The 25,549-nt window shown below is 37.6% G+C and overlaps 1 protein-coding gene across 1 annotated transcript in view; it reads right to left on the reverse strand.

Annotated features, from left to right (window-relative positions):
* nek7 (NIMA-related kinase 7) overlaps positions 1-25,549 on the reverse strand; it is a 126,723-nt gene that overhangs the window by 18,915 nt on the left and 82,259 nt on the right. The window contains 1 exon segment of the mRNA NM_001003617.1: positions 17,580-17,674. Within this exon segment, the coding sequence (NP_001003617.1) occupies positions 17,580-17,674 (95 nt within the window).

Consider the following 25,549-nt stretch of genomic DNA (forward strand, 5'->3'; position numbering starts at 1 on the left):
AATAAACATTGTACAGTACATTTAAATTTCATGCAGACTTAAATCTTATATAACTAATCTATTGTTTGTGTCTTTCTAGTTACCAAAATCATTGTCAGCTGCTCAAACATCTTGATGGAAATGCATCTGATTAGGAGTTGTTTATGAACTTTATGAAAGAGACAAACATTGTGTTGTTGTTGTTGTTAGGATGGAAACACAGCTTTTGACAACTTTCGATGTGAATTACTTTGTTTTCACACCAGTGTTCAAGATAATTTTAAGTGAAGAAACAATGGATGTCCAATCTGAAAAAAAGCATGAAAAGAATACAATCCAACAATGGCATGGAAAAAAGGGATGGTGACATTTCAGCATTTCAGGAATATGTGAACAATAAGGCACAAGATTGAGATGAAGAGAGATAAACAGCAACAACAACAAAACAGTATCACCTCAAGGTTTTATATCCAGTACCAAGTTTGCTTAAAAGCAGCTCCCAAACCATCAACACCTACAGTATGTAAATTAAGATTTCATGGAAGAGTTTTTGTATACATTTATGGTTATACATACACCCACCAGCCACTTTATAATGTATACCTTCCTAGAACCTGGTTAGAAGTAATCCTTCATGGCATGGATTCAACAACATACTGCAAATGTTCCATATAATGACATAATAGTATCACGCAGTTGCTGCAGATTTTTCTGCTGCGCACATCCATGAAGTGAATCTCTTGTTCCACCACATCCCAAAAGTGCTCTATTGGATTGAAATCTGGTGACTGTGGAGGCCATTTGAGTAGAGTGAACTCATTGTCATGTTCAAGAAACCAGTCTGAGATGATTCACTCTTTATGACATGGTGCGTTATCCTGCTGGAAACAGCCATCAGAAGATGAGTACACTGTGGTCATAAAGGGATGGACATGGTCAGCAACAATACTCAGGTAAGCTGTGTTGTTGACACAATGCTCAGTTTGTACTATTGGGCCCTTAGTGTGCCAAGAAAATATCCCTGTTGATACAAGGTAGGGTTGATCCAGGCTTTCATGTTGTTGATGCCAAATTCTGACCCTACCATCCAAACGTCGCAGCAGAAACCGAGAAACCCCCAGCTAACAGTTTTCCAATCTTCTATTGTCCAATTTTAGTGAGCCTATGTTAATTGTAGCCTCAGTTTCCTGTTCTTAGCTGACAGGGGTGGCACCCGGTGTGGTCTTCTGCTGCTGTAGTCCATCTGTGTATACATACCATTCTCTGTAAACCCTAGAGATGGTTGTGCGTGAAAATCTCAGTAGATCAGCAGTTTCTAAAATACTCAGACCAGCCCGCCTGGCACCAACAACCATGCCACGTTCAAAGTCACTTAAATCACCTTTTATCCCCATTCCGATACTCGATTTAAACTGCAGCTGATCGTCTTGACCATGTCTACATGCATAAATACATAGAGTAGCTGCCATGTGTAATTTGCATTAACGAGCAGTTGGACATGTGTACCTAATAAAGTGGCCGGTGAGTGTATTTCCACAATTTATTGACGTACAAATGTGTATTTTCCATTAACTGCAAATATTTTACCTATTGTATGTATCAATTTTATTTAAATTTCCTGCAGAATTTGCAAAAACAAAAGTGCCATTAAGAAGCTAAAAGTTCTACAGTAAAGTTTAGTATTTTCCTGACGGACAGGTAAAAAACAATGGAAGCAAAACTTGATTTCTGCAGAAAAATGCTGGACTTCACGTCTATCCTGCTTGTCCATCAGTTATGTGGACTGGAATGGCTGTGTGTGTGTGACAGTAATAGGCTCTGTGAATGAGTGTGTTCTGGCCAGACTGTGCTTGGTGTGTTTTCAACTGAAAAATTCACAACAAAAGGGTAGACATTGTTTTTTTTTTTCTCAAGATGATACATCTATAGCGTGATCTCACAGCAACATCTGTCTCGGCAGCCTGCAGCAGCTCTTGTAAAGAGTTCCTTGCGATAATTGCAGACGAACAGCATTTATCTAGACGAATCTGCAGCTCTGGTTTGGAGCGTCTGCATGCGGCGTGCGTACCTGTGGCCGCAGAGGGGGGTCAGGGGCGAGCAGCAGCTGTAGCCAGCAAAGGGTTAAACAAGGACCACCATATTTTCATGCATCTTCTGCTTCTGACAGATGAAAAATGTCAACTGTCCTGTTTTTATTTTGGAGTTTTTGCACTATTCATCTGGTTCATTAGTGCCTGGGCGCTCTTGGCCCTGACAGCTGCTCGCCCCGTGCTCCCGGCCCCTGAATTTTTCAGGCTAATTTGATTCGGGGCGCCCAGGCGATGGGCAAGATGATTGACTTGCTCCCTGACCCCCGGAGCCCAGCAGCTCCCCTCATTGGTATTCCAGAGGAGTCCACCGCGCACCACGCTGGCCTGCTGTCTGTCTGCGGGGCTTCGGCTACCGGTGCACGGTGGCGGAAGACACACACGTTTACACACTCACATGCGCACACAAAAGGGGGAGAAAACGCGCACACACAGACACCAAAGCTCAGAGGAACATACTTAAACAGAATCTCAACCAGCAACACATAAGTGCGCTGACACAAACACACACACCCGACACACACAAAAAAAAAAGAAGAAGAGCCACACCTGCTTGAAAATGCATACACTCGCGCATAGATAGATGCTCACAACAACAGGAAGCCAAAACAAGTAAGACACAAACACATATGGCCGTCCAGGCAGGAAGAGAAAAACAGACTATTTTCTAATTCCTACCTGCAGCTGACCATCTTGGCTTGATATAATATTAGCGCTAACGCTAGTTGGCCAACATATTCAAATACAAACAAACACAGACACAATTTCTGTGTCAATAGAAGTGACAAAGTAAATAAAAAATTATAATAAATAAATACATTTCAAAAAATAAAATAAAATAGGAATCGACTAACATAGCGCCCCTAGTGGTATTATTGAGAACACAAACTTTACCATTAGACCATTTCAATGTGGTGATTTCATTGGCCTATGAACATTTCCTGTGTTGTCAAACTATTTCATAACTACAACAAGAGGCAATTCAATCATGACTTAACATTAGAACAGCTATTAAAACATTCTCAATATGTGGCTCTTTTTGGATTCGTGGAAGCTATGGAAATTAAAAATGTAAAACAGGAAATACGTTACCATTTATATTATTAACGTCCCTCAAAATGGTCTAGACAGTTGATACTCTTTCATCTAAATTGACTAATGGTGGAATAAATCAAACATTTTTATCAGTTCTTGTTTTAGCTGGGAACCTATGACATTATTCACATGTTCTTCTATCTGAGCTACATGAAAGTACACAAACTACACACTGACATTATGGGAGACAACTGTGCCTAAAATCAAGTAGTGAGAGTAAACTTACTGAAAAAAGTAGCTCTGGAAGACAATCTTTGCAAATACGGTGCCTCTAGTGGTGATAGTGAGAATGCAAACAAAACCTTTGCGATTACATCTATGCATCTGTTTTCAATCAGATTAAGTTGCATAAGTTCTTGGTTTACCTTGGAAGCAAACCCATGACCTTGTGATTTATTACACTGTCTACTGTTCAAGCTACAAGAAAGATAATTTTGTTTCATATTGCATTATGATACATTAATGGACACAAGCCCCTTTCACAAAGCGATACCGGTAAATATCTTAAAAAAAAAAAAAAAAAAAAAAAAAACTTACTGAAATGACTTTACCAGTCAATGAAAAACACTGTTTACACAGGCACATGAGTCAAGCAACTGAAGCAGAACTTGAAGGTAAATAAACAATGGTGTATCAAACAACATTTTATCGATAATTTAAGAAGATAGAAACGTTATCTGACTAACATCTAGCAGCTAAATGTGTGGAAAAAATATTCAAAAGCTTTTATTTTCATAAACAGCTTGGATGTGAACGCGTCTGAATGTTCTGTTTGGCTGGAGTAGACATCATTCTAGATGTAAATGCGCTCTTTCCGGCAATCTTCTTTCTGCATTCACACAGCAAAACATTCCGGCAAATTACCGGTAATGTTACAATTTCTTTTTCCGGAAAATTGCTGGAACGAATTTACCAGTATTTCCAAAAAAGGGCCTGTTCACACATGCAGACGATTGTATGAAAGGGATTACAGTGGACAATTCAATTCAAGCTGAAAAAAGAAAAAAATTAAATGCAAATCAAATCTAAATGAAGCTTTACTGTTGTTGTCGCTAGCACCTAGAACTGCAGCTCCGCACAGGAAGTTTGGCCAGAGGAGAAATGGCCATGCCCAACATCACTTTCATCAATTGGTGAAGTTTGTTCCACACCATTGGCTTGCTTGGTTTGGATCTTGTAGAGCTGCGCACTAATGGATTTGCTCTTCAGTGTTTGGACTTTCAGCAGTAAAAATTTAAAGTGGAATGACAGTTTCAGTTTACTTGAACTTCTGTTAAGCTGCTTTGACACAATCTACATTGTAAAATCGCTATAGAAATAAAGATTGATTGAATTGAATCATAACAGTGTCAGTGGTTACTTTAGATTTATCTTCCACTTGGATTTTGCATCTAGGGACACAAACATGCCAATCAGAACCATATTTTTTATCGGTTGAGGTTTTTTTAATAGTATTGGCTAATATAGGATTTGTATTTGTGCATGAAGTTTAACTTTACACACACACAGCTTCACAGCCCTATATGTATTCATTTAGTAATTTTTATCATTTATTTTTATATTGTCAATTTGTTAACTGCCTGTAAAGAGCTTCATTAATTCATTTTCCTTTGGTTTAGTCCCTTTATTTATCAATGGTCACCACAGTGGAATGAACCACCAACTTATCCAGCATATGTCTTACGCAGCGGATGCCCTTCCAGCTGCAACCCAGTATTGGGAAACACCAATACACACATGCACTAGGGCCAATTTGGCTCATTCAATTCACTTATAGTGCATTTCTTAGGACTGTGTGGGGAAACACACACGAACCAAGGTTATAATAGTTTCAGATTTTTCTTTTAGTTTTCATTAGTCTGAGCTTTTAAATTCAGTTAGTTTTAATTTACTTTTAGAAGCAGATTTATTAGTTTTTATTAGTTGAGTGTTAGTTTTAGTTTTGTATGGATATTTGTTAGGTGTTAGATTCAAAATCCTCAGAATAAATATGGTAATAATTAAAAAAGACACATTTTTTGAAACGTGTATTTAGAGAAAACATGAACAAAATCATCTATCATTAACATCTACCCATCCTCAAACTCAATTACAACAGCCCACAAGATAGCAGCCCTAAGTACAATGTGTGCAAGGCTGCTTCTAAGGTGAAACAGTATGTTTGGATCTTTAAAGCATAGTTTGGTTTAACTGCTGATTCATGCGTGCGCAGTATTATCGTTTCATAGCTTTTCAAATCTGATCTCGGAGTACTGTTCTAATAAACTGAGTAACTCGGAAAATTGGTTTATTTTGAGTCAGAGAGGTTATCAGGCATATTAAAAAGTTAGTAGTTTGATTTGGAGAACTAGTTCAGTTGGTTCACTCAGAATATCTGGTTAAAATGAACGATTCGTTCACAATCAGGATCTTTAATATGGAAATAAAACCGATTATTGGGCACAAATGTGTTAAATTAAGACTTTTAAGTGTCTACTCAGGTTGTATTTAGTGATGTCACCGTGTTGCTGTCATGTCTACTCGTTATTTTTGCTGCGGGAGCAACAGCAAGGATGACTGAAGGAGACAGGCTTGATTTGGCCATGGCAGAAAAATGACAGTGGTGCTGTACGGGTCAAACTCCTGGCAGCGTGAAGTAAACAGATTTACTTCTAAAAGGCTTACAGTAGGCTCATGTTATAAATACATTTACAAAAACATAAACGAAAGACGTTTTGGCTATAACTTTTGTCAGTTTTAGTTATTTTTGTATTTATACAATACAGTTTTAATTAGTTCTAGTTTTTTTTTTAAACTCTAGTTTTTAATTTTTTTCAGTTAATAAAAATGTTGTTTTTCATAAACTATAATAACCTTGACACAAACACGAGGAGATCATGCAAACTCTGCAGAGAAAGGCCAACTGACCCAGCCAGGGCTCATACCAGTGACCTTCTTGCTCTGAGGTAGCAGTGCTAACCACTGAGCCACGGTGCCACCACGCTTGTAAAGACAAAAGAATTATAGTTTCCTAATGGAATAAAGTTTCCTAGGTTGTCTATAAAAGTCTGTTTAATAATATACTCTAATAATTTAATAACCCATTAGACGCAATCATTAGCAATTTTAAAAAAAGAGTTTGCATTTCTCCTATTGTATATCATCATTAAATGATGCCTAGATTCACATGCGGCATTAACCAATATCTATTATACTTTTCAATATTCAAACAGAATTTTAATGCCATTCCTTTATCAGATATCAGCCATTACATGAAAATCAATATCGACTCATCAAATCGCCATTCATCTCAATCAAGGAGATCCTGCCATTGTCTTAATATTGATCTTTAGACTCTGCTGGAGTCTTTGCATGCCAATTAAACCAGCGAAGGTCCCCGTTCTCAGGAGTTCTAGAAGAGGGCGTAGCGCATGAAAAGAGTCATGTCGAAGTGTGAGAAAACCATCATTATTTCATACTGCTCATCCTTCTTGCACTCTTCTTTAATGATATATTAATCAAATGGAAGCGCCGGCATACGGAACGAGCACAATTAAATATGAATCCATATTCTGCGACATAAAAAAAAAAGTCCCCGTCTGACGCCACAAACAGACCTTGACTCGTATGAACACCAAATCTACACACACACACAGCAATGCTTAAGCACTCTGGCTTTTCCTCCAGAACAAATGAGAAGAAAAACCACTTCTTCTTCTCTTAGTAGCGCAATCACCCCAGCATGAGGAAAAGTTCCAGACACGTGTTATGTTTGTAAATTTGCAGAATGAGTGTGCAACGCTGCTCGGTTTTATGCATCATTAGCAAAACATGGGTGCGGCAGCTCATCAGAATGTTAAGAGTTCTTCCGAGACGCCGGCGTTCACGTACACCGCTCTCCCAAAGCATCTTTAAAGAACATGAGTATTCCGCAGCTGTACACGGCTGGGCCGAATTAATTCACTAAGCTATCAAATTAAAATCTGAGATCCGTGGTGAGAAGACACCAAGGTATACTGGGTAATCTATATTTGAATAGGATGCGGGGAGGGTTTAATTAGCTCAAACGTCTTGATGGATGTTTACTATTCAGGTGTGGGATTAACACTTTCCTCGAAAATTTGGCAAAAAAAGAAACTATCATACACAAACTTCCCGAGCTTCGAAAATGAAGTGCTACACCGCATCCCGCCCACGACGGACTAAGAATTCTTATTTAATGACAGAATTTCATTAGCAACACGTATCAAAAATGCAACACCCATCTTGCACGGCCTGCATGCTAATCTGTTTACTTTTAGCGCTCTTGTTAATCCGCCATGTAGCGGATTTGGTTCTCATCTCCGACGTTCTACTCAAAACACATGGTCGTAAATGAAGATGTGACTTAATTGTAAAACCAAGAGCAGGAAAACCTGGCCTTGTGTTTTTTGTGTTGAAGGGAGATGCAGTGGTCTCTGCCTCTTATTTATGCCAACATAAATCCGAAACACCTTCGAGGACGGCTATTAAGAGGAGGTTTAAGAGAACTTCAAAAGGCCGTGAACACAGAGATCCACCAATATGAACTCGGTCTGTCTTTAATAGAAAGAGGAGACGGTGCTGGGCGGAAACGGCGAGGACATGGAGAAGGACCATCTGGGTAGCTTGAGACGATCCTTTCATTTTCAGCATCATAAAACTCAACACCAAAACCAGTTGCATCAGAGCTCCAAGGATAGGAGATCATAGCCTAATTCAAGCCACAAAGTTTGTCTTGATCATTGGGGGAAGGAAAATATAGATGAGTATCCAAAAGTCTAATTCAAGGTTCCATTGGAGTCAACTGAAAAGCACATTTATTGAACTCTGTGGGTCATGATTTGAATCTCTACAGCAGAAGATCTGCTCATTCCATCAGTTCTTCATTTAAAGAAAACAACACATTTTATAATCTGCATATACAGATCCACATCTAAATTCATAAAACGTGTTTATGCAACATACAGTAGGAACTGTAAATAAATGATGGTAATATCAATGCATTTGCTTGATCTACTTGACAGCAGACCATCAATGATTGGTAAGTCCCAGTTCTTTCAGTGAATTCATGAACAATATTGTGCTGCATTCACATGTGTAGATTTCACATAAACATGAAAGGATGTCAGACAATAATGATTACGCTTGGCAGTTTGGCAAAGCTGTAAATTAAAAGCAACTGTGTTGTAAATAATGTCCAGCTCCTTCATCAATTCACTTCAGACGACCCGTACCAGCAAGAGCCACTGCACTTTAGTGCGGGTTTTCTGAATCTGAAACTGCCAGTAACCTTTGATCTGCATTTTTATAAATTCTCTAGAAAAAAAATCTTATTTAATGATCTACTGACGAAACAAATGCTACCTAGATCTTGGATTGCCTGAGGATTTTGGGCTTATTGCTTCAGTTAGTTTAAGTGATTGAACTTGTATTTGAACATTATTATTTTGTTTCTTACATCATTGTAGTTATTGTTTAAGCAAAAATTTCTTTTATGCAAAAATGTAAAGATTATTTCTTTTAAAAGGAACAAACAAAGTTGGAAATACTATTGGCAAAATTTGTTATGATACCATTGTTATGTTTGACTTATAAAGTGTACTTAAGACTATAGATTTTACAGGAATCTGACTTTTAAACTAGTTTATCCTTTTCGTTACATCACAAATTGATGTACCTGTCCAAAATTGCACTTTCAGCTTTATCTTGAACATTGTTTAAGAATTTGTTTTGTCCTGACCGAGGGCAGGACTCTCTGTGGTCGTAGGAGTTTGCCTACTGTCCGCTGTCCATCGTGGCCTCCTAACCATCCCCATATCACAATTGGCTTCATCTCCTCTCCACCAATCAGCTAGTTTGGGGTGTGCGGTCTGGCACAATATGGTTGTCCTTGCGACATCCAGGTGGATGCTGCACACTGGTGGTGAATGAGGAAATTCCCCCCAATGTGTAAAGCGTTTTGAATTTGCAGAAAAGCGCTAGATAAATATAAGGAATTATTGTCACAAAATTATACACTTTTTGTTTCCAGTGTGAAACCTTTTCTCTGAGAAAAAGGGCTACAAAACGAAAGATCTAGATGTTTCTTATTAGTATCTTAGTTTGCTGCATTTAAAGGATTAGTTCACTTACAACCCCCTCAGACCTTCGCTCAGCTTCAGAACACAAATGAAGATGTTACAGAGGAAATCTAGAGCTCTCTCATCCTCTAGACAGCAATGGTCCAGGGTAAAGTCTAGATAGTATACAGCTGTGGATACGCACATCAATACAGCATCATTTTTGTAACACTGTTTAACAATAATTCATATATTTGCATAACTGTGATGGTTTGGTTTATGGTTGGGTAGGGGGTAGACGTTAATAAAATTAAATTTTTTGGGTAATTTAATAATTAACAAACAATACTCAGTACAACTTCTGTTGTTACATTACTGTGATAGTTTGGTTTAGCGTTGGATAGGGGTAGACGTTAATAAAACACAATTAATGAGAAATTTAATAAATACTATCAATAAATCTTGATAACTTTCGACCGCAACTGTATCTGATCTCGAAACAATAATGGTCCAGAGACATTTAAAGTCCAGACACATTGTCAAAACACTTCATATGATTTTAGTGGTTCAACAGCTCCAAGAACACATTTGTGTGACAAAAAAAAAAAAAAAGAGTGAAATCACATTGTTCACCTACTGTATGTCAGGTCAGAATGTGTGTTTACTATAGGAAAAACAGCTCTTGCATGTTGCGCTGCTGATTCAAAGTGTTCCCTATAGTAAACACACAACCTGACTTTTGCCTCACAAAAGTGTTATTGGGGTTTTGTATGATTACAGTTTAACCACAGAAGTCACCTGGAATGTTTTGCTTCCTTTTCTGGGCTCTGAAAGTCTGAAAAACATTGCTTTCTATAGAGGATGAGAGAGAGCTCTAAGATTTAATCTAAAATACCCTAATTGTTTTTGCGAAGATGAACGCAAGGCCTCGGGGGATTGGAACAACATAAGGGTGAGTAATTTATAACACAATTTTCATTTTGGGGTGACTTTAAAATAAAATCACTTGTGTGCTACCACTATACAGCGGGGGAAATAAGTAATCAACACGTTACTATTTTTCGCAAAAACATATTTCTAAAGGTGCTGTTGACTTGAAATTTTCACCAGATGTTGATGACAACCAAAGAAATCCATATGTGAAAAGAAAACAAATCAAATTAGTTTACAAATTAAGTCATGTGTAATAAAATGAAATAACTCAGGAAAAACGTATAGAACACATGAAGAAAGGGAGGTGTAAAAGGGCAGAGAAAGCCCAGACAGTAGCTAAAATCTTTCAGTAGTTCTTCAGCAATCCTCTGCCCTTTGTCCTTGTATATTAATATTCGCTGCTTCAGTCCAACATCTACATTGCCAGGATGACTAAGATGAAACCAGAGTGGGCATTTCAGCAAGACAATGATCCAAATCACAGCCAAGAAAACTCTCAAATGCTTCTAGAGAAACAAAATCAAGCTGTAGAATGGCCCAGCCAATTACCTAACTTGAATCCAAAAGAGAATACAAAATAAAGATCAGATTTGATAGACAAGACCTACAGAACCATCAAGATTTTTACACTCTGTTGAAGTCTGTGAAAATAAAAATCACACCTGACCAATGCATGTGACTTCTTTTTCCATATGAAAAGAGTCTTTAAGCTGCCATCACCAATACCAGATTAAAAATGGCCGATTTCTCCAAAAACTTCAACATTGTCAAAAAATTTTAGGATAATGCAATGCACGTCTGCCAACTGCTGACCTACTCCAAAAACTTCCTGCTTACTAAAACATTTATTGACTTCTTCACTCCACACCCAAAATATTACCAATCTAAACACCCAAACAGAGCCTGTGACCCTCGATTCTTTCACCTGGCAAGAAACCACACGTTTCCTCCATGTTGCAGAAAACTGTCAATAATGCAGATGGACCGTGGAGTACAGTGCAGCGCTATTGACAGATGCGCCACGGAGAGCACGTGTCCCGTCTGCCGTGAAGGCCGTTTGGGAGTCAACCCCGACTCTGGCCTTGTCCTGCACCCCACCTATTCATCACAGGATGGTCGGCCAGCCAACGTCAGCTGACCAAATGAGCTCCAACCGAGAACATGGGCATCAAACGGAATAGCAGATGCATATGGAGGAATACAATGCACAGGTATTGATGATTTTCAATCGAGGCCTCGACACCCCCCTCCAATCCCCCCAAAACAGATCGACTGAAAGATTCATGCTCTCAGTATAAAGGAATTACATGCACACATATAGACCTTTCGCACAAAATAGATCAATGAGGATCAATGGAAGATGGCACAAGTCTGCAAATTACCAATTCAGCAGTTCAGCACTGCAGCTGGTTTTCGATTGTCTATTAAGACACACACAGACACAGCAAAATAAATTATGAAACTGGATGTGCACAATATATGGGCCTATATGTACAGTACAGTCAATGACATGATGTAATATACTTGTGTGTCATCTATTAAATTATTCAAAAATACATTAAAAATGGATTTCAAACCTACATCTCGGACATAAGCCAGCTTGTTTGTTCAATTTAGCATCTTTGGGGTTATTAAAGTAAACATGTCAGATTGATACTGCTGTTCTGACAACATTTTACTCATTTTAAATTTCATAATACGTATTATAATATAGTTTATTACTGTTACTTATTAAAGATTCTCAAAATTTGTATAGATTTTTTTTTGTAATTTATATATGCATTTATCATAATGCTTGACAAAGATTAATCGCATCACAAATAAATTTTGTTTTGACATGATATACGTGGGCGTACTGTGTATACTTATTATGTGTATATACTAGGGGTGTAATGATACACTCAGCTCACGATACGATGTGTATTACGATATAATGTTCACGATTCGATATGTATCACGACATTTGGAATAAAATTTGAAAATTTAACTGAAATGCAAATTTTACCAAGTAAACTATTTTTTATGTATTTCTTTTGTTTCAACTTGTTAAACTGAACCTTATTTTAGAAAATATATTAAACAGGCCTTTCTTTGGAAAATAAAACAATTTAAAAACTTATTATTATTGAAATGACAGAGACAAAATAAAGGAACAATTTAAGTAAAAGTGCAAAAAAACAAACACTTTCTATTCAATTGAATTTAAAAGTAAGAGCTTAAGGCTTTGCTTGGTCACTTGCGTTTTTTGTGTGTGCAAAAAAAAAAAATCCACATTTCCAGGTAATCAACAGTTCTATAAGATAATCCTTATGTGTATCTGTCTGAGAGGTTTTTATGGATGGCTGTCTTCATGTTGGGCATGATGAGTGACAGGGTGGCCGTCTTTTCATTACACAGGACAGTCGTGACTCTTTTCAGCAGTTTAGGCAGGTTTACTATTTCCTCGGCGTCACTGATGTCGGCGCTATCAAGTGTATCATGTTGACGTGCATTTTTGTGTACCTCTGTACTCAAAAGGGTTAATGCTCGTCGTAATCATAACTCTAAAATGCGATATGATTGTTTAAATAATGTGTACGTTTTCGATTTCATTTCCACTGCTAAGTGCTGTTCATACTTCCCACGCGGGCTCCTGAAAGATCACTCTGTTCCACAAACTGAATGTTGTTTACTACTTTAGTATTCACAACCTGCAGGTTCTATTCACTGAAGCAGACGCGCGCATATGGCAAGCCGTTTTAGCATTTAAACCTTTGTTCTGTCTATCCATAAATATATTTAATTCATATTTAATTAAATTCATTTAGAGATATCTCTAATTATATTTTGACTAGTCGAATTATAATTATGACTAGTCAAAATATAATTAGAGATAACTCTACTGTAAATATATTTATGGATAGTCAGATCAAAGGTTTAAATGCTAAAAAGGCTTGCCATACGCGCGCGTCTATCATAGTCCGCCCTCTGTAGTAACAGCTCTCGGTCAGCTCATGTCATGTGTGATTTTGCGGCCGCCAATACATCATTATATGAAGACAGAATGATATTTTAGGGTGAATTGTACCTTATAAATACAGTATGTGACTCTTTCAACACCATTAGGAGGTATCCATGTCGCTGTGCAAAGTATGTAAATCACAGTGAAGTCTTTAAAACTTAGGATGTTTGACCCAGTATGCGTGTCAAAAAGCGGACGAGTCTTAAGCAATGACTGTACAACCGAAATGTTGCCAGACGTCTGATTTTGAGAGGATGGGTCAGCCTCTATTTCAACTTCACTCATCTTGGTCTGCTAACATTACTGCTGCTGCAATCTGAACTCATGTGCGACAGCAGGTGGAACGTAGCTCACGTGCAAACAGCTCAACTAATAAGAGAAAACGGACGTCATATCGTAATCAAATCGTCATAACGCTACGATGCATAGAGACATTTTTTGCATCGCAATAAATCGTACAACGATAAATCGTTACACCCCTAGTATATACTTATACAACAGTTCTGTCTGGTTCTCAAATCTGATTGGCTGATAGCCATGAGATATTAAAGTAACATCAGCACCCATACAGCCTTTTTACCCTTTGTGTTACGTATTACTCCGCCCACATACAGCCAGCAAAATTATTACTGATATTACTGATTGCTACTGACAAATATTACTGCTGTTAGACAACAAAATGTACTTTTGAGGCTTTTTTTAGTCAAGAATGTAGTTGTTTAGATTGCAACTATGCAGTTTATTTGTAACAATAGTGCCTATTTTAAAATTTTTAATTTGGTGTAGACCAAAGACGGTTGAAGTTTTCTTTCCACAAGATGGCGACAGAACCACATATTAAGCCCTATCGCTTACATTCTGATTTCTAACTACAGCAGATCAAAACATTATTTAACTGGTAAGCATACCTGCCAACACTCCTGTTTTATCCTGGGAGTATCCTGTATTTTAGACCAATCTGCTGTAACCATCGCGTTTTTCATATTTATATATATATATATATATATATATATATATATATATATATATATATAGATAGATAGATAGATAGATAGATAGATAGATAGATAGATAGATAGATAGATAGATAGATAGATAGATAGATAGATAGATAGATAGATAGATAGATAGATAGATAGAATTATTATTATTATTATTATTATTATTATTATATTATATAATTTACATCAAATCATACATTTTATTTCAAAATCTGAAACACTGGCCCAATCAGAAAAAAATCCTTAGCATTGAACCTTGATAATGTAACAAATATAACATAAAAAATAAAAGCATAAAAAAAAGTTAATTATTTTTTTAATAAAACATAAATAAAATGTGGAAAAAAACACAAAAAGCTAAAAAAAAAAAAACAATCTTTAATTTATCTTCACAAAATAAAATAAATGAATTAAATTAATTTAGTTAGAGACAATTTTTCTTCAGCCATTCTTCTTTTAACATGCATACACATTATCATATATGTATTTCAAATCTTAGTGTCATTTAATTTGTTAAATGAAAAAATACTCCACATCCTTATGATAAACTGAGAACTCAATTATAATAAAAGAAGAAAAAAAAATAGCGCTTTACTGTAACATCACAGCGACTGCCGCCGGGTTTGACGCTCATCAGATCTGTCACTCAAACAGATGTCAATTCATCACCTCCTGGCTCTCCACCCCCTCCAGGTCACGTGACCCGCTGGAAACGGGACAAGATGAAAGTCTCTGTGTACCAGGGGTGCGACAGCGCCGATCTGTTCGAGGCCAAGCCCAGACCTGGCTTTAACAGAAGCTTAAGAGATCACAACTGTTCCCCGTTTGCCTTCTCCCTACACTTGGCTGACCCATTGCCATCGCTACGCAGGGCAGACTGATCACACTGATGGGCCTGGTGCATTATGGGAGACTAATTAGTGCCAAGAAACAGTGTCTCCAAGCAGCGGTGAACTCAGATGGTTGTTTTTCAGCCCCAGGCACTTTGGGAGGTGTAGCTACTAGTAAGCTTCCCCCCAAAAAACAGGCAAAAAAGACGAAGTGGAGGAGAGAAAAAAAATACACTCAAGGGATTGAAGGGATAGAATGGGTACCGGACTAACAATGTATCCATTTCCACAGCGTGAGAGTGTGAATTTGCGCCTGCTTGCGTGTGTTTATACACCGGTTTTTGGTAGCCAGAGCGTCCCGTGGGATGAAGCATGGTGTCATTTACAGATTGCCGCTACCCATTGCAGGTGGCCACGTTCACCTGTTTATGAGGAAACCAGGGCCAAAAGCACACAAAATGGCCACTTTTGAACGGAGACGTGTTACATAAGAACTCAAACTATCTACTGCCTTAAAGCGATATTTCCAACCAAATGTCAATTCTGTCATCATTCTGAAAAACACTTTGAAATGTAAAAAATCTAAAAATGTAACTCACTCAACATTTACTTTAAGTAAGTGGATCTATTGTTCAAAATCAATGTTATGTGATTTATAATGTCTTTCAATACCTTTTTAAGACTTTTTAAAGATCTTCTCAGAATATTTCAAAACCTCATCGCCACTTTAAGTTTTAATCAGTATCAAATCTTTAACTTAATAAACAGTTGTCAATAACCAGTTGTAGTTAAACAATTGTAGTTAAATACATCAATGGAGCACAACCATACAACAGAAGTCAGATAAGCTCAGACAAAAACAAAGCTTGAAAGAATAAATTACATGATTGTTTTCAGGCACAGGCTTATGCCGCTGTTTACCCTTGTCTTTCTCCAACCAGGAGTACGCAAACTTACATTTTCCCATTATGCCATCTGTTTCGCTCTATGGTTTAGGGCTGGGGGATTCATCGAATTCGAAATTCAGAACCTATAATCGATCTAATTTTCCCAGGTTGATTTTATCGATTATTATGTGTGGAGTGACGGGACCCCTCACTATGTATAAGCTGCGGTCACAATGGACTTTTCTCCCCATAGTCTTGCATTCATTTGCACGCGAATGTGTCAGACCGGAAATGCAACCTCGTGTGACAAGTTTCGCAGTTCACTGCGTGGCAAAGTTTAAGCTTGGTGAACTCTGACCTGTGAAATCGCATCACTTAACTGCATGAGACCAATCGAGGATCAAAACAGAAATTTAAAACATGGACCAAGCGATCGCTTTTTTAAATGTCTAATCATCTTGTTTAAACCCGGCCCTTATCACAGCGCCGTATTAAAGAATTTGCAAGACCAAACTCTAGTGTGACTGCAGCTTAAGGGTGATTATATCGAAAGCATGCGTATCACTCTGAAAAGACCAAAGCCTATAGTTAATCACTGAAAATTGTAACTCTTCTTGGTGCATTTATGACGACAAAAAGTAGCTACGTCTAATTTGTGATTGAATCATTCTTGAGTTATCATATTAATAATCAATGATTAATTCACAAATTGTCAGATTTGGTTGTCAACATCAACTTTGAATCAACGATATAATTCCTGTTCACCCTAACATAAGCTTATTAATGAATAACAACTTCCTCAACGTAATTAAAAAATTATTTAATGTTTTCAAAAGATTCGGAATGGAGTCAAATTTACCTTTTTAAGGTATTTTCTTAAACCCGACAGCCCCGGTTTACATTTACTTTTATATCACATTTCATTGCTTAAAAGGAGTTTGTACCTTTTGTGTCCCACACTCTCAGAAATAAAGGTACAGGAGCTGTCACTGTAGCAGTACCTTTTCAAAAGATACAAGATACAGATTTGTACCTCAAGGGTCCATAATAGTATATCAAAGGTCTTTTTTAGGTACATATGGGTACTAATATGCACCTTTTAGGTACCACTGTGGAATATTTGGGTACAAATATGTATCTTTTAAAAAGGTCCTGCCACAGTGACAGCTCCTGTACCTTTATTTCTGAGAGTGCACAGACGACAGACACATTGGTTTAAAACCACCTGAAGGTAAATAAATGACAGAGTTTTCTTTTTTTTTTTTAACCAACCTATATTTATGAGCTCCAAACGTTTAGCTCTACGCCCAAAAAAACCCTGCTGACCTTCTTGCAACTTCACTTTCAATTTAATCTGTGGACTAAAGAGAAAACTGCTGCTCTGAAACAAATGAATCCTAGTCTTCTACATCAAGCAGCGTACGCTATTAAACCCTAATCAAAGCAGTCGGTATCATTTAGCAGCAAGAGCCGGACATGTTATTTAAAACACATGTAAATGTCATTCAAATTTCCTCATCGGCTTGGGAACATACTCCAGGTATCCTACCTTGGAGAATAAAACCAAATTGTAATTTCGCCCCGGCAGACCGCAAGGTGTAGGATTGCGTCTCTCAAAAGGAGACAGAAGCTTGGGAAGAGTTTGGGAGGGCTGGGGTGTATAAATGGCAGGGGGAGGGAGTGATGGGATGGGTTTCTATACCTTACCTCATAGAGCAGGCAGCCTAGCGACCAGATGTCAGATTTGAAGTTATATCCGTTTTCGTGTATTCGCTCGGGAGACATGTAATATGGGGTGCCCACTGGAACAGAAAAAAAAGACAGATAGAGACAGACAGACAGAGAGAGAGAGAGAGAGTTAGACTGTCTGGTTTGCAATGCGAGGAGTTCATCCATGGATGCTTCATTGACAAAGGTTTCAGACTGAGGAGTTTTAGACTAAAGAGAGGTTACTAACAACAAACGCAGCCATGCGTGTGTACAGTGTGGGGGAAACGCACAACAGTTTGTACATGAATGTCGAAAAAGTTTTTGGATTTATTTTCAGAAATTTTGAAATATTAAATCTGAAAGTATTTACATTCAGAGGTATTTATAATGTTGAGAAAATTATAATTACATTTTTATTATTGCTCTTTCTTTAACTTTCTATTATGCATTGAACAGTCTTAAGGGAAAAGAACTCAAGGTTTCCACATTGTTTTCAATAAGAAATGTTTCTTGATCATCAAATCAACTTATCAGAATGATTTCTGAAGGAGCATGTTACGCTGGGAATAATCGCTGCTGAAAATTCAACATTAAATTATGAGTGTAAGTAACCATTTTAAAAATCCTGAAATGGATAACAGTTATTTAAACAGCAATAATAATATTACAAAGTATGTATTTGTAAACTTTTTAACAGTAATATACAGTTGAAGTTAGAATTATTAGCCCCCCTGAATTATTAGCCCCCCTGTTTATTTATTTCCCAAATGTCTGTTTAATGGAGGGAAGATTTTTTTCAGCACATTTCTAAACATAATAGTTTTAATAACTCATTTATAATCACTGATTTATTTTATCTTTGCCATGATGGCAGTAAATAATATTTTACTAGATGTTTTTTCAAGACTCTTCTATACAGCTTAAAGTGACATTTAAAGGCTTAACTAGGTTAACTAGAAAGGATAGGGTAATCAGGTAAGTTATTGCATAATGATGGCTCGTTCTATCGAACAAAAATAAGAGCTTAAAGGGGCTAATAATTTTGACCTTTAAATGATTTTTAAAACATTAATAAATGCTTTTATTCTAGCCGAAATAAAACAAATAAGACTTTCTCCAGAAGAGAAAATATTATCAGTTATACTGTGAAAATTTCCTTGCTCTGTTAAACATCATTTGGGAAAATAAAAAAATCAAAAATCAAAGGGGGGCTAATAATTCTGACTTTAACTTTATTACGAGACTAAAAATATGCAATAAAACAACAACTTTAAGGAATCGCAGAATATGGAATCACTGAAATGGATACCAGATATTAAAAATGTCAATAATAATATTTCATTGTACTGCATTTGTAAAAGACTCAAAATCCTCACAACCCAAATGTTTTAACAGTAATATATATGAACAGTAAAAGTTGTCAATAAAACATTAACTTTTGAATGACATCACAAAATATCAGGGCTTGGATTTAGCAACTGTATGATTGAATAAACATTCATAGACTATAAATATCAAAAGGCAAAACATTTCAATATAAGCTAATAAATAAAATACTGTTTAACATTATACATTAACATAAAAAAACATAATATTAAAGGTCCCATAAAATTAAACAATTTTTTTTTTAGATGTTAGTACCTGTTTTAAGGATATCTATAAGCTAGTGTGCTCCAAAACGAAGACAAGATTCATATTTAGAAGATATAAAACTGATACAAATATTTAAAGCATGTAGTTTGTCACTTCCACCTGATTGATCAATGTTTTTTTTCGTCATCTCAGTACGTCAGTCGTCATCTTATACTTCAATTTCTCATCAAATCACGACCAATCAAAGGCTCTCTAGTATCTGACATGCTCCGCCCCTTCAAGACACTTCACATTTGATCACTTTATCTCAACTACTCAACTAATTACTGGCAGAGCCGTGATAAAGCAAAACGCTATTGGCTGTTTGTTTGTTTTTGTTTTTTTTAAAGGGGAGGATCTCTATTATGTCCCACCCTTTCTTCGGTTGAGAACAGTCAAACATTGAATAAAACAATCCACATTTTTACAACTTCTTCACTGAACTTTAAGAACTCCTTTTAAAAATGACTAAAAATGCTGTATTTTGCACGCCAGGCCAGTAGGTGGTGATGTCACTTTGTAGCAAACACTAAACGTCTACAGGCATATGGTCCTGTAGTTCACTATTGTCGTTTTGGTTGTCAAGTGCTCCGACATGACTATAGACTAAGCATGTAAAGCACATGTAAATGAGGTAAACTTTTTCACAAAATCCTGAAACAATATTAGTATAATGTGCAATTCGTAATGCTTTAGGACCCCAAAATACCAATGGTATTTAACTGAGCAGTCACAAAAATAATAACAATAAAAATAAATGATAAATAAAAGATTTTTGATACTTTTTAATCCTATGATTTCACAAAAACCCAAGTGAGAAAAAGAGAAGCGTCTTTTTGTTTGAGTTTAGTTTCAGAATAACAATGCTACTGCTACTTAATTTACTTCAATAAACCAAACATTTAGATGCATTACATATCTAAAATACAAGAAAACAATGATGATTCCTTGGATTTACTAAATAAAGAGAGGTTGTAAAAAATTTATTTGGGCTGAATTTAAAAAACTATTTTCGTTGAACATTACTCAATTTAATTTGTTTGTTTAATTTCAACATATAAATTGTTTGCAACAATTCTGCAGACATCTTTTTTTTGTTGTTGTTGTAAAAGATGGTGTGAGGTTGAGTTGGCGAGTCGCGCACCATGTGACCTGCAGTTTGGCAGTATTTCCGGTTACGACCGAACGAGAAGGGAGACGTGGTGAATACGAACTAGAGGTCTGCATTTCCGCTGCTGTACCGCAGGAGCCGACCAGATTTCTTGCGGTGCGGGAATGGATTTCCGAATAAAGCGCATGAGCGTTCGGTAACTCTGGTGTAATTTGAAAGGGAGTGGGCATGCGGTCTAACAATATCGCTCTCGAGCAAGCACGCACGTGGATGGAGTGTTTGTTTGTTTGTTTGTTTGTTTGTTTTGTTTGTGTGTGTGTGTGTGTGTGTGTGTGTGTGTGTGTGTGTGTGTGTGTTCAGTTAAGAATGGTTTAGGCACAAGCCAACAGTTTAGTGACGCCATCTGAGTCGTACGTCAATTATTATTATTTTTTTTACAATGCAAGGTATTACCGGATACCGGGTTAAAATAGGGATGTCGTTTGACGGTATCGAAATTTGGATACCACCCAAGCCTACAATGAACTGACAATTATATAAAGCCACATTAAATTTTGATGTAACACAAAGACGATCTATGAGAGAGAGAAAAAATATCCTGTGCAATATGGGAACAGTAATGGCTAGACGTTCAGATTATGAGCTGTAGAACAACTTTTACAGATAGAGGCAAGAGTGCTGTGAATGTTCATGAATGCATGTAGGTGGGTGGTTTCTAGAGCTGCTTTCAGTCTGCATGTATGTGTATTCGGGGAATGAAAATCTCAGCTTACATGCGCAGAGATTTAAAGTCTCGCATTCACCTCTCATTACAAAACAACCTCAATGATTTACAACAGGAGCCATTCAGCATGGCCGAATGAAACTTTTATCACTCCACTCTTGTCTCCAACTCCTGTACATTGGATTTTCTTTGAAATGGGATAAAACCTAAACAGCCACGTTTATAAATCCATCCATACAGTGTCGTTCAACCAATCTGATGACTACAATGGTGTAATTGTTAATGCGTGACAGCCAACCTCCAATATATACTAGTTTGTTTACCTATAAACTCTCCTATAAAGTTAATTAACTTATTTTAATATTCAAAATTTAGCCAATAGAATAAAGTGTGGGCGGGGCCATCTGTGTGCTCGACCGATGGAGGACATGTGGAAATGTTTTGGCAACCTGCCAAAGGTAAACACCGATTACATGCCATGATGTCGCACATGTTGGAAGGCATTGAGAATCGCACCGTGACAGACATGAGACTGAGCAAAGCGTCAGGTCACTTAGTCTGTGGCCCTGCAAAGAATTGTGGGTAATTGGCAGTGACTAATAGCCATCAGGCAGAAGAGCGGGACCCAAGAGGCCAGTCAAACTCCCCACGCTGTACTCCCTGAAGCCGTGACAAGCTCCTTACTGCTCAGCGACTGTGGCCAACCAGCCAGCCACCGTGAAAGATTGATGATGAAAAGAGGGAGGGGTAAAAAGGAAAAAAAAATAACAGAGTAAAAAAAACATTCTGACAAATGCTCGCAGTTTACAAAAGTTTAGCCCTGGCACAAACAGCTCAGATCTGACAAAGCGTTAAGAAGTCTCAGGTGGCGAGAACAAGAGCCAAAGCGAAACGTCTCAACATCGAACGGCGTCGGTATGGTTGGGCGGGTGGAGGGGCTGAGGTTGAAACACTTGCTGGGAAAAACACAAGCAAAAAAAAGGCATGGCCCTTCCCTCCTACTGTCTCACCCTATGATGCAATCAGAGTGTCAAACCGTCCTACGTTAAAAGAATGTTCTATCAGAGGAAAGCCACACAGTAACAGTTGGGCTGAGAAATCTGTCTGGTCAGTATTATTTATGTCATCAGGCATTTATAACTAAGGATGAACTAGATGAATTAAATGACATAAAATGGATGAAATAATCTCAACTGCCTATAGTGATTTTGGGTAACTATATTTACCTGTACAATTTAAAACTGCATTTACCTGTATCAATAAATTATTTGCTTTTGAAGATTAAGTAAATGTCATATGAGAGCATAGCTAATTAAAACGTTAACTTTACAAGATACTATACTACATTGGCATGTACACTTAAACATAGAACCAATGTATGCACTTTTATTATAGATTAAAAAGCCACACACGTAAATTTAAATATCCTCCAAATATATCTGCAAAGCTGCAATGACTTTCTGTGCCATTTGAGCCACTGACCCATCTGCTACTAGTCAACAACACAAATCGCCCCGCCCCCAAATTCATGTTATTGGTAAAGCCAGTGCAGAGAATGCCAATGTTTTAAAAACATCACTTTGATCAATTGGGATGATTTTGTAGAGGATTGAATCTGGATTAAATAGCATTTAAAAAATGACAAGCATTGTTAAGCACAACAGACAAAAGACAATCATTTATTATTTTCTGGAGAGTCAAAAATTATTCAAAAGCAGAAACTAAATAATCAATGTATTAAACTACTACTACTACTACTACTACTACTACTACTACTACTACTAATAATAAAAATAATAATAATAACAACAATAATATAAATAATAACACGAGCTGGGCTGATAAATGATGTTATAATGAATTGCGATAAAATTTGTCAAAAACAATGATAATGACAACAAAGCTCTGGACATTTTTACTCTAAAATGATCTAAGAGACAATCACACAACAGAAATGTTCAACTTTGGGAATGTAAAAGGGTGTTGATATTGAATTTTTGGCCACTAAGATGTAGAGATTCGAGATGTTTTGAATTTTTGACATGTACCGAATTCAATACAATCGAAATGTATTAAATTTCGGCCACCGAGATGTAGAGATTAGAGATGCATCAAATTTTCAAGATCTTTAGCCACCAAAAATTGTGTCCGAAAACATGTTATGCCATTTAATGGACCCCCTAATTTTTGTGGCTTCATTGATCGTTAGGGTACTCTTTTGGTGCCTTTTAAATCTGGAAATTTGTATCAAAATATATACCTCTATTATTCGATATGGAAAATAATTATCGAGATAGAATTTTAGCCATATCGCCCAGCCCTAATTAACACTGTATCATTTGAACTAAGCAAGTAATTATATAATGTTTAATTAATCATTAAGCTACAAGCGTTTAATTTATTGTGCCCAAATGGCTCAGGTTTGCTTCAAATTCTTACAGTCTTACAGCCTTAAAAACACAGGCAAATAATAAACTTTCACTCTAAAGTTCAAATTTGAAATTATTCCATTACATTGTAACTAATGTCTAGTCAACTACAATCCTAACTACATTGCAAATGCCTGTGATGTGACTATTGCAGACTCGCACATCGATGCTGAAACGATATATTGTGCAGCCCTAGCAGAATCTGACCCCCTTCATCATGTATATGTTCAACCAAAATAAAAGTTTTAATTGGTCAAAGTTGTGCCATTTCAACGGAGTGCCTCAAAATCTATCATTAGAAACTTGAAAGAGATCATCCCCTTTCATGCTAATAGTTTCATAAAAGCTTGCGCTACAGAGCAACTACTCCGGCAGCACGTCAAATTAAGAGTGCATTATTTATTCATGCAAATAAATCAGAAGTCGTTGTGGGACTCATTCCCATTATTATGAATTGTTATGAAATTATGATGCATTTTTTTCTTCTTGAGAAACGTTCAGAAAGAAGAGATTACTGCAGGCTCTCAATGGTACGCTAATTACGTGGAAATCCACAAACACGCTTAATTACAAAAGAAGACGAGTAAACTGCGAAGTGAGGGATTAAAAGAAAAACCCTGTTTGGTCCTGTTAACTCCTCAGACCTCTGATTCACAACGGCTCTGCCGTCACCTCAAAACCCTTGAATGAGATGCTAGCACGTAATTAGCACCACTCTCTGCGTTGATTGCAGAATACGAGGGTTTCGGGATTAGCTCACTTTCCTAATTTTAATTATCCATTACATTGTTATTTCTTTCCCTGACTTTCTTTTGTTCCAACTTCCCCTCAGAAAGCTGCTCTTTCAGTTTGCCACCCTGCTTAATTTAAAGGCTAGGAAGCCTCTGGCGGGAACCGTAAAGAAGAGCTATCTTTCCTTTTCTTTCAGTCTTGCGCTTTGTTTGTATCTGTGGGCTGCAGAGCCACTCGGAGACGGAGTTAAAAGGCTAGGGCTCGGCTTCTTAAGAGAAGAATTGACAGCCGTGGAACGGCACTTCCCAGACCTCCATCCAACGTGCATCCCAGAGTTCTACCGTGGTGGTTTGTCTCATTACAGGATGAACTGTCAACCCCCAAACCGTACCGAAGCAACCCTGCACCCTCCACCCTAAACCGCCCCCATGCAGAGTGAGAAACGTAGAGGGGGAGAGGTGGAGCGATTGCGAGGAGCCAGAATAGAAGGAGAACGGGGAAGCTTTGGTCTGCCCGCCCTGAGGGAGACACAGATCGAAGGTCTCTTTGCCCATGGGTGAATTTAACCTGCCATGTAGACACTCATGAATTTCATACCCTGCCACGGCTCAACCTTCAGCCTTCGTATGGAGAGCCCGAGCCTACGGGACAGGTGACAGAGAACCAACCGCAGGAGACTATCTCCTGCAAACACACACACACACACACATATATACGTGTGCTGTACCTACCTGGGCATCTTTATGCTCGTTTGTACATTCCTACTGTCAATACTAAAACATCCCGAGAGAAGAATTCCAGGCGCTCAGATAAATAAATAAGCAGGCAGGAAGGTAGCCAGCTAGATAACTCTACAAAAGACAAGTGCGACTGTGGTGGTATGATTCGCCGATGCATTAACGGTTATAAATCATGTTGGGGTCCTAAAAAAGCCTTGTTAGGGATCCCTAACATGGCAGTCTGTAAATGATACCGTGTGGCAGCGGCCCCAGGAGCAGGTGCGAATGGATGATGTGGATCCACCGGCTCCTCCATTCCCCAGGTGACGCAGGCACCATTAAGACATGATTAAGGACAGCCCTGATTAAGCCCTTGCGGAGACTGTAGCTCATCCTGGAGGAGCCGGACTTCAGAACAAGAAGTATCCTGTAGAGGGCGCTGTGAGTTCAGGCTTTTAGCATGCATGTGTTTCCTGACTCACAGTGGCTGTTTGCAGTCGAGGTGAACGCTGGAAGCTTGCAATGTAAGGCACGCTGTGAACCTGAGGTTATTTCTAGACACTTGCAAAACATCATCTGTGTTTTTTCTTATTTGCACCGACATCATACTCATCATCGCG

The sequence above is a fragment of the Danio rerio genome, chromosome 22, assembly GCF_052040795.2.
Source record: "Danio rerio strain M-AB ecotype USA chromosome 22, GRCz13ab, whole genome shotgun sequence".
NCBI classification, from domain to species: Eukaryota; Metazoa; Chordata; class Actinopteri; order Cypriniformes; family Danionidae; genus Danio; species Danio rerio.